At 44.4% G+C, this 11,223-nt stretch overlaps 1 protein-coding gene across 1 annotated transcript in view; it reads right to left on the reverse strand.

The window, feature by feature from the left end:
* Nucleotides 1-2,858, reverse strand: part of Gdf3 (growth differentiation factor 3) — a 5,997-nt gene extending 3,139 nt beyond the window's left edge. Inside the window, exon 1 of the mRNA XM_008825329.1 lies at nt 2,591-2,858. Within this exon, the coding sequence (XP_008823551.1) occupies nt 2,591-2,858 (268 nt within the window). The remainder of the gene's footprint in view (nt 1-2,590) is intronic.
* Between the last annotated feature and the right edge of the window lie 8,365 nt (nt 2,859-11,223).

An 11,223-nucleotide genomic window follows, 5' to 3' on the forward strand; every position in this document is an offset into this window, starting at 1 on the left:
TTTTTCCAAGGAGCTAGAAATACAGCTTGGGAGTTAAGAGCACTGGCTGCTCTTGCATAAGACCTGAGTTCAGTTCCCAGCACTCATGAGGCAGTTAACAACCACTAGTAACTCCAGTTCCACGGGATCTGATGCCCCCTTCTGGCTTCCACAGGCATTGCATGACACAGATACATGCAAGCAAAACATTCATCACATAAAATAAAAATAAATATATCAAAAAAGATTTTATTTTTATTCTTAATTATGCACACATTGTTCGTGTTTATGTGTATGTGCACTTGAGTGCAGGTGCCCTCAAAGGCCAGAGGTGGCAGATCCCCTAGAGCTAGAATTAGAAGTGGTTCTTGATGTGGGTGCTGGGAATCTAACTTGGGTCATCTGGAGGAGCAGTATGCAGCCTTAACCATAGAGTCATCTCTCCAGCCCTTACTCTCACTCTTAATGATGTTCTTCTTCAGGTTTTAAAGGGAAGTCTCCCCTTTTTAAGACCCCCAACATGTTTAGATAGTACCATATGTTGCATTTTCTAATTCTCTCCTCCTGTCTGGAGGCGATTATAGCCTTAAGACCTTTACAATATAATAAACTTCATTGAAGGGAATTATGTGTCAGCTTCCTCTGCTGAGTGCAGACCCTTTTACTTCTTTTAAACAATTCCCATCTATAAAACTGAGACAGGGTCTTACTATGCAGCCCTGGCTGGCCTAGAACTCACTATATAGACCAGGCTTGTCTGGATCTCACAGATATCTACTGCCTCTACCTCCTGAGTGCTGGGACTAAAGGTGTGGGCCACTGTGCTCAACCCTTTCTATAAACTCTTAAACAAAGCACACTATTGATGATCTCTGCATTCTCGAGGCCATACCAGTCTGGCTCCCTGCAGACATACAATAAATGCTTCAAGGACAAATACATATTCAAATCTTCTCTCCATTTGCAGCAAAACTAAGTAACCTTGGCCGGAGTGATGGTTCAGGCCTGTAATCCCATCATTTGGGAGGCTGAAGAAGAACTGCTGAAAGTTAGAGGGTAGCTTGGACTATATGGTGAGTTAGTTCCAGGTCAATGTAGTATCTCAAAAACCCAAAAAGGGACAAAATAAAATAACAAACAAAAAAAGCAAAACAAAACAGTACCCAAAGGCTCTCAGTTACGCACATGAATAACAAGGATACATAGAAATGTAGATTGTCAACCACCAGCTCAAACTTTGAATAAGAATCTGTAGGAGAGTGTGGGAGAGCCTGAGGCTCAAAGAATCTACCTTTAAAACAGGTAATTTGGTAGGTGGTCAGAAATCATGGAATGGTGTCATCCTGATCTTTTATAAAGAGTATGAAAATGGGGTGTGGTGGCGCACACCTGTAATCCTAGCACTCGGGAGGCAGAGGCAGGTGGATCTCTGTGAGTTCGTGGCCAGCCTGGTCTACATAGCGAGTTCCAGGCCAGCTGGGGCTACAGGGAGACCCTGTCTCAAAAAGACCAAAAAAAAAAAAAAAAGAGTATGAAAATGGTTTACACTGATGTCATTGTTCTGTATTCAAAAATCAAGAAAACCTTTTTGCATCAAACAAAAATACAAAGGGGTTGGAAAGATGGCTCCGCGGTTAAGGGCACTAGCTGCTCTTCCAGGGGACCAGGGTTCTGTTCACAGCCACCTGTAATTCCAGCTCCTGGGGATCCAATGCCCCCTTCTGGCCTCTGAGGACACACATACACATATATGAAGAACAAGGAAGGAGGAGGAAGAAGAGAAGAAAGGAAGAAGAGGAGGAGGAAAGGAAAAAACAACAACAAAGAAAAAGCTAACGTGGAGAGGCTGGATGTAAGGCTCTGAGGTAAAGCAGCTTTTAATCTTTGAATGGTAATTCCCAGCCCCGCTTAAAAGATAGAGGGCAGGAGCAGGGAAGAGAGGAAGAGGATTGGGCAAAGGAGATGGCACTGGGCAGTATGAAGCAAAGTAGTTCTCAAGAGCAAACTGAACTCAAAATTTCTGCCCCTTGCTCAGGGTAGGACAGGCAGTGGGGTGCTATACTGTGGGCAGAAGACAGAGACTAAGCCCAGGATAGTGGAGGGAGAGGTAGGAATTCCTCTCTTCTGAAGCCAAAAGTAGCTGATTCAGTAAAATCTACCTTGAACCTCTGTTCACCCAATTTATGATCTTGAATAGATCACAGGATGAGCAACTGTCTGAGCCTTAATTACCTTATTGTTAAGATTTTGAGGCTGGGTGTGGTGGCTCACAAACGCCTTTAATCCCAGCATTTGGGAGGCAAAGGCAGAATGGTCTCTGAGAGGACAGTTTGGTCTACATAGCAAGATCCAGGCCAGCTGGGGCTACAGGGAGACCTTGTCTCAAAAAACAAACAAAGGAATTGATGACCTGGCTCCGAGGTAGTGTTGGACTGGCATGGAGAGGCCGCAGGTTATAGAACACTTGCCCCTCTCTGAGGGTTGTGGTTGGGGCTGATAAAGTATGAAAGATCCCAACACTAGGGACACCCTGACTGTTCTTCCTCCCTCTCTTCCTCTCTTCACAGCACCCGCTTCAGATTTTCTCTGGCAAACCCTCTGGGTGCCTTACCTTGGTCTGGGAGAAGCCGCAGCAGGTTCCCACGGACGCGCAGCTCCTTCACGTAGCATAAATCCTGGGGGATCCCGCCGGCGGCGGCTGCTTCGCGATCCTGGAAGATTGTTCTTAAGATGCGAGGCACGGGTAAGAACCTGTCTGGTGAAGGCACCTTCTCTAAACCCAGAAACTGCAGAAAGCCGTGTTCTTGAAAGTGGGACGCCTGACACAAGGCCAGGGTTAACAGGAAGCTGAGCACCAGCAGCGCTGGAGAGGGCACCATGGCCTCGGTCTATGGGGAGCTCGGCTCCCGGCTCCTCCGTCCAGCCTCGGTGCGGCTCCGTGCTCTGATTGGAGATTTGGAGATAATCAAGTGTGAATTGCTCTCTTTCCAGCGCCTCAGAGGCAATTGGATGTGAAAAGGCAGTTTTTTCTGTCTCTTGAAGTCTTTCAGCAGTGGACAGATGGGAAGGAAGGCGATGGACACTCATTCACTCAAAAAGCAGACGTTAAGGTGTCTGATGCGCAGGGCATTGTGATAGCCACTGGGGGCATAGCGGTGAAGAGTTCAATGGGCATGCATGCCACAGCGCTTGTGTGGAGGTCAGAGGACAACTTGCAGGAGTTGGTTCTGTCCTTCCACCCTGTGGGTACTAGGGATCAAACTCTGGCCATCAGGTTTGGCAGCAAGCACCTTTTTCTCACAGAGCCATCTCACGACCTGACTTCGAACTTCTGAGCAACTGGCCTTCAGGTCCCAAGTGCTGAGATTACAGCTGTGAGCCACCACAGTCTGTTGATAAAATGCTAGGGATCTTAGCCAGGGCCTCAAACATGCTAGGCAAGCATTCTACCTTCTAAGCTACCTCCCTAGCCCTATAATTACTTTTTTTTTTCTTTTTTGAGAGATGTGGAACTGGAAAGATGACTCAGTGCTTAAGAGCACTAGCTGCTCTTGCAGAGGACCTGAGTTCAATCCCAGCACCGAGGTGGTGGCTAACAACTGTCAGTAAATCCAGTTCCAGGGGATCCGGCACCCTCTTCTGGCCTCCACAGGCATTACATGACCTATAATATATACATAAAATAAAAATAAATTTTAAAGAAATTTAAAGAGATGGCTGTTCTAGGATGTAGAGGTGCAAGCCTATAACCTGAGGAGGCTAAGGTAGGTGGATCAGGAACACAAAATTAGCCATAGCTAGTTCTACATGAGTTCTGTTTTTCTTTTCCTTTTTTTGGTCTTTTTGAGACAGGGTCTCCCTGCAACCCCAGCTGTCCTGGAACTCACTATGTAGACCAGGCTGGCCTTGAACTCACAGAGATCTGCCTGCCTCTGCCTCCCCAGCGCTGGGACTAAAGGCAAGCCCAGTGAGTTCTGTTTTTCAAAGGGGAATAGCTGTGACTAAACTATAGGCTTGCCACCATGCCCAGCTCATTTAATTCTTATTCATAGTCTAATTAGACAAACACTAGTTGGCAGTCCCACTCAGTAGCAGATCACATGCTTAATCAAGACCCTGGGTTCAATCTCAACATGCAAAACAAATTTTATTTCATTCATTTTTTTTAACCAGGTCTGGTAGTACAGGCCTATAATTGCAGCTAATCAAGAAGCTGAGGCAGGAGGAGTCTAAGTTTGAAATCTATGTGCTGCCGAGTTCCAGAAAGCTTAGAGGAAGACTGTGTCTCAGTCTTCCCAAGGAAAAAAACCTGTACGCCTCATCTATTTTCAGCTCTGAGAGAGATTACATTTCTAAAATCACACAGAGAAGTGCTGGCCTCTGCCTCCCGAGTGCTGGGGTTAGAGGTGCGGCCTCCACACCCATCCACATCCTTCTGGATTAAGACTCAGTCACTGGACTAACTCTGCCATTATGTATCAGTTATAAAACACTGAATATTTCACTTGGCCTAATTTACCATGGAAATTTGTTGAGGGGCTCAGCTCTGCACCTTGTGCTGGGGAAGTACACACAAATCTGTCATTGAAGACATATCTTTAAAGCTTAAGTACATGCTTTTCAGTAAGATAATCAGGCATCTAACTAAAGGAGCTACTTGTGAAAAAGCATTTAAGTTATGGAGCTGGAGAGGTGGCTCAGTGGTTAAGAGCACTGACTGCTCTTCCAGAGGACCTGGGTTCAGTTCTCAGCACCCCTATGGTGGCTAACAACCATTGTAACTCCAGTTCCAGGGGGTCCAATCTCCTCTTCTGGCCTCCATGGGAATTGCACAACTTGGGTGCACTTATACACATAAACACTCATACACATAAAAATGACTAATTTTGTTAAAGCGTAGAAAATATTGACAAGTTTAAAGCTAGGAGTGTTCCCAGAACTTTGGAGGTAGAGGTAGGAAAGTCATCCTCTGCTACATAGCAAATTCAATACCCTATCTAAAAAGACAAGAACCAGACACCTATAATCTCAACACTTGGTTGATCAGGACTTCAAGGTCATCCTTTGCTAGCAAGTTTCAGGTCAACCAGGGCTACTTTGCAAAACCCTGAGTCAACAAAAAAAATAAACTCATCCTGGCATAGCACACCTTTAATCCAGGCCTCCAGAGGCAGAAACAGGTGGATCTCTGCAAGTTTGAGGCCATCCTGGTTACATAGTGAGTTTCAGGATAGCCAGGGCTATATAGTGAGAACCTGTCTCAAGAAAACCAAAATAAGATAAACGTAAAAGTATATTATCTATGAACTTCTGATTATTTATTTATTTATTTATTTATTTATTTATTTATTGGCAGAATTTTACTATGTAGCCATGGATAAACTGAGTGTGTCGGCGTGTGGATTTGTGTAAGTGAGTGCAATGACTTTGGAGGCCAGGGGTATTGGATCCCCTGGAGCTGGCTGGAGTTACAGGTATTTGTGAACTGTCCACCTGGAAACTGAACTCCAGTCCTCTGCAAAAGCAGTATGCATTGAACCACTGAGCCATCTCCAGCTCTGATGCCTGCAACTTTTGATGCAGGCCAAGTTAGTCTCAAATTTGTGGTGATAATCTTGTATGTACCTTCCAGGTGGTACTGGAGTTTCCTGTGTCCTCCACCACACCCAATAAATTTCTGGTTTTGATTTTTGTTTATTTTGTTTTAAATAAGTGAGTAATTATAAAGATTTTCAGATGTTATTGAAGAATTAACTTATTTAAACTGCCACGCATTTAGTTCAGTGGTAAAGCACTTTCTTGGCATGTGCCAGGCCCTGAGTTTGATTTCTTTCACTGAAAAATAATTGGTTAGTTTGTCCCCAAATGTTCAAGCTCCTTGAAACGGAAATGTTAACGTTTTATATTATTTTATTCCATTATTGTAAGAACTTGTACAAGGCCGCATCTGATACCTAATGATTTTTGGTTACCGTATAAAATCACACCTCTTTAGTCTGAGGATTTTCTTGTCTGGCTCCCAGGCCCCTAGCCAGTCTCATTTCCGACCTCCCGCCGTCCTCTGTATGATGTTCTGTTGATGTTGACCCAGCAGTAGTGCTTGAACTCCTTTCATCTCAGAGCCTGGGCAGAGAGCAAGTTCAAAGGTCTCTTGTGCTGCAAACACTTCCTTGATGGTCCCAATAGATTCAGATACTTCTCACCTAGCCTTAGTGGCTGTCAGTGATAGAACCTTCACAAGGCCATCACAGTCTTGTGATTAACACCCCTTGGGGATCAGAACCATAACAGAACATGTTGCAGATCCCCCTGACATTTAAGTCTCATCTATCCCACTGTGTGCACTAATCTGCTTCAGCAACTTTTGTTTTTTATTTCTCAAGGGAGTCCTGTGTCATGGTGGTGAATGCCTTTAGTCCCAGCACACAGGAGACAGAGGCAGGCAAATCTCTAGGAGTTCAAGGCCAGCCTGGTCTACATAGCCAGCTCCAGCTCCAGAGGCTACAGGGAGGCTCTGTCTCAAAAAGGCCAAAAAGAATCTGTCTCTGTAGCCCAGGCTGGCCTAGATTTCCTGATGCTTCTGCCTCAACTCTGGTGTGCTGGGATTACAGTAGGCCTGCACCACCTTGCCACTATGCAATTCTATATTTCTATGAAATTCTCTATAGAAAGCAGGCAAGCCTTGAACTCACAGAAAGTCACGTGCTTCTGCCTCCTAGCGCTCAGTGCTGTGGTTAAAGGCATGTGTGCACGACCATGCCCAGCTTTTCCTCTTAAATTTTTATTTATCTATTTTTATTTTTTTATGTGTATGAGTGTTTGGCCTGCGTATATTTACCAGGTCTTATTTAAATTTATTTTGGAAGTTCCATTGCCCATTTTCCTCTATTATTATTCATTTAAAAGAATTATTAATCTTAGCACTAGGAGGCAGAGGCTGGCAGAGCTCTGTGAATACAAGGCCAACCTGGTCTACATAGTGAGTTCCAGGCCAGGTGGAGCTACATAGTGAGTTCCAGACCAGGTGGGGCTACATAGTGAGTTCCAGGCCAGCTGGAGCTACAGGGAGACCCTGTCTCAAAAAGACAAAAAAAAAAAAAAAAAAAAAAAAAAAAAAAAAATTAAATGAGGCTAGGCCTGGTGGTGTGTGCCTTTAATCCCAGCTCTTCCAGAGACAGAAGAAGGTGGATCTCTGTGAGTTTGAGGCTAGTCTGGTCTACATAGCGAGTTACAGGTCATTCAGGGGACATGGGTTCAATTTGATTGCCAGCACCCACATGGATTCCCAGCACCCACATGGCAACTAACAACCATCACTAACTCCAATTCCAGAGGGTCTAATGCCCCCTTCTGACTTCCGTGAGCATTGCACGACATGGGTGCCCTTACATACATGCAAACAATACAATTATACACATAAAATAAAAATAATAATAAATTTTTTTTAATTTGTCCTGGAACTCACTGGGGGTAGATTCAAATGACTCTAATCCAGCATGTGGGAGAGAGAGAGGAAGGAAGATCCAAGAGTTCAAAGCCAGGCTAGGCAACTAGGATAGCAAGTCTCTTGTTCTCTCTCTCTCCTCCTCTTCTCTGTTCCCCTCTCTCTTTCTCTTCCTGGATTCACTCTGTAGCCTCAGCTTCCCAAGTGCTGGGATTTTGTTATTATTGTTGTTGCCTTTGGTTGGAGGAAGGTTCTCATATAGCTCAGGATAAATTAGAACTCCCTATGTAGACAAGGCTGGTCTTGAACTCCTGATCCTCTTGTCTTTACCTCCCAAGGGCTGGGATTATAGCACGTGCCACTACATCCTGTTTTATAGGGTGATGAAACCCAGGGTTTCATGCATGTGAGACAAGCACTGTGCTGACTGAACCACTTCCTCACACCAGGCTTTTTATTTATTTATATTATTGCATCTTTATTTATTGTGTGTGAGTGTGGGTGCATACATGCTAAGGCCCGTGCGTGGAGGTCAGAGGACAACTTTGGAAGTTGGTTCTCTCCTTCCACCATGTGGATCCCAAGGACTGTATTGAATTGAACTCAAGTCCCAACTTCAAAGCAAGTACCTTTACCCCCTGACCCATCTTACTAGGGCCCCTGGCATTGTTTGCTTGTTTTGTTGTTGTTGTTGTTATGTACATGAGTGTACTGCCCGTATGCATGTAAGTGAACCTGTGTCTTACAATGCCCACGGAGGTCATAAGAGGGCACTGAATGCCCTGGAACTGGAGTTACAAGTGGTGGTTAACTGCCATGTGGGTGCTAGGAATCAAACCCCCGTCCTCTGCAAGAGCAGCCAGTGCTCTTAACACTATGTAGACCAGTTTGGCCTTGAACTCACAGAGCTCCATCTGCCTCTGCCTTCTGGGTGCTGGGATTATTGCTTTGGTTTTTCTGGCTTTTCTTTTCTTTTTTTTCTTTTTGAGACAGGGTCTTACTGTAGTCTAGGCTAGCCTGAAAATCTTGACAATTTCCTGCCTCAGTTTCTGAGTGCTGGGATTATAGGTTTGAACCTTTACACCTGGCTCCAAGTGCTGGGGATTATAGGCATGTGCCACTATCCCAGGAATCTCTCTCTTTCTTTTTGAGACAAGGTCTCATTATGTACCCCTGGCTAGCCTGAAATTCTCTATATAGACTAGGCTAGACTTGAACTCAGAGCGATCTACCTGTCTCTACCTCTGGGTGCTGAGATTAAAGGCGTGTGTACACCACCACACTCCGCATCTCTTTTTAAAATATTTATTTATATTTTTTATGTGTATGAGTGTTTTGCCTGCATTTATGTAAATGCAACCATGTCCTGCAATTCTCAAGGCCAGAACAGGGAGTCAGATCCCTTGGAGCTGGAGTTAGCTACCATGTGGGTATTGGGAACCAAACCCAGGACTTTTGCAAGAGTAGCCAGTGCTCTTAACTGCTAATATTTTTTTATTGTTTGAGAATTTCATACATGTATCCAGTGTATTTGGATCATTTCACCACCATATTCCTTACCTCTAACTTCCCTCAGAAACCCCTCCCTCAACACATCCTTGACCTTGTCTCTCTCACATATGGGCAATGGAACTTCCAAAATAAATTTAAATAAGACCTGGTAAATATACGCAGGCCAAACACTCATACACATAAAAAAATAAAAATAGATAAATAAAAATTTAAGAGGAAAAGCTGGGCATGGTCGTGCACACATGCCTTTAACCACAGCACTGAGCGCTAGGAGGCAGAAGCACGTGACTTTCTGTGAGTTCAAGGCTTGCCTGCTTTCTATAGAGAATTTCAGGCTAGCCAGGTCTGCATAGTGGCAAGGTGGTGCAGGCCTACTGTAATCCCAGCACACCAGAGTTGAGGCAGAAGTATCAGGAAATCTAGGCCAGCCTGGGCTACAGAGACAGATTCTTTTTTGGCCTTTTTGAGACAGAGCCTCCCTGTAGCCTCTGGAGCTGGAGCTGGCCTGGAACTGGCTATGTAGATCAGTTTGGCTCTCTTTTTTTAAAGATTTATTTTTTTAATTTTGATTTTTTAAATTTTATTTTATTTTTTATTTTATGTGTATGTGTGTATTGCCTGTATGTAGGTAAGTGCACCCATGTCGTGTAATGCCCACGGAGGTCAGAAGAGGCTGTCGAATCCCTGGGACTGGAGTTACAGACAGTTGTTAGTTGCCATGTGGGTGCTGGGATTTGAACCTGGGTCTTCTGCAAGAACAGTCAGTGTTCTTAACTGCTGAGCCATCTCTCCAGCCCCTAAAAGAAATTTTTTTTTTTTTTTGGTCTTTTTGAAGCAGGGTCTCCCTATAAGCCCCAGCTGTCCTGGGACTCACTATGTAGACCAGGCTGGCCTTGAACTCACAGAGATCCGCCTCTGCCTCCCAAGTGCTGGGACTACAGACATGCACCACCACGCCTGGCTTATTTTTATTTTTAATTATGTGTATGTGTATGTGAGAGTAGGTGCCTGTGGAGGCCAGAAGAGAATATCAGATCCTCTGAAATGGAAATTAGAAATTCCATTTCTATCACAGTCGTGATTCATCCAGTGTGACTGCTGGGCACCATAGGATTCTCTGCAAGCAATATGTGCTCTTAACTGCTGAGCCATCTCTCCAGTTCTGGACCTTGTCTCTTAAAACAAAACAGAATAAAACAGGACAGAGTAGAACAGAGCTGAGCAAGGTGGTACAAATCTACAATTCCAGAATTCAGGGGGAAGCAGCACGATCAGGTGTTTAAGGTCATCCTTGGTTATATAGCAAGTTCACAGCCAGCTCCATCTACACAAGAACCTACCTGAAAACAAGGGCCAGGCTGGTGGCTCATGCCTTCAGTCCCAGTCCTCAGGAGACAGAGGCTGAAGGATCTCTGTGAGATCAAGGCCAACCTGGTCTACATAGTGAGTTTGGGGCCAGCTGGGGCTATAGGGAGACCCGTCTCAAAAACAAACAAACCAAATAAGCAATAAAATAATCAAAAATTAATGTAAGGGGATGGAGAGATGGCTCATCAGTTAAGAGAAACTGGCTTCTCTTGCAGAGGACCTGGGTTCAGTTCCCAGCACCCCCATGGCAGTTTACCACCATCCATAATTCCAGTTCCAATGGATCTGGTGCCCTCTTCTGGCCTCTAGAAGTACTGCACCTACCTACATACAGGCAAAACATACATATTAAATATAATAAGAGTCAGGTGTGATGGGGCACGCCTTTAACTCCAGCACTTAGGAGGCAGAAGTAGGCAGATCTCTGTGATGCTGAGACAACCTGGTCTAAGTTTTACATTCCAAATCAACTGTGGCTACAGGAAGACCATGTCTGAAGAAAAACAAAAAAAAAATTTTTTTTTTTGAGACAGGGTTTCCTTGTAGCCCCAGCTCTCTTGGAACTCACTATGCAGACCAGGCTGGCCTTGAACTCACAAAGATCCACCTGCCTCTGCCTCTCAAGTGCTGGAATTAAAGGCGTGCACCACCACACCTGGCATTAAAAAAAAAATTTTTTTTTAAATAAGCATGCAAATAAAAATTTTTTGTGTTGATTTTTTTCTCAGTGCTGAGGATCAAACCCAAGGCCTTACACAGGCTCTGAAAGTTGTCTCCTGCTGAGTGATTCCCTTAGCTCTGCCTAATTACCTTTAACAGCAATTTCCTGTTCCGTTCAATAATTAACTGATTCCCTTTGATTTGCATTGTGTATTGTGATGTTTTCAGTCTTTCTGTTCTTTTTTTTTTTTAAGGTTATT

This window comes from Nannospalax galili, unplaced genomic scaffold (genome assembly GCF_000622305.1).
Source record: "Nannospalax galili isolate Female #2095 unplaced genomic scaffold, S.galili_v1.0 scaffold589, whole genome shotgun sequence".
Classification (NCBI taxonomy): Eukaryota; Metazoa; Chordata; class Mammalia; order Rodentia; family Spalacidae; genus Nannospalax; species Nannospalax galili.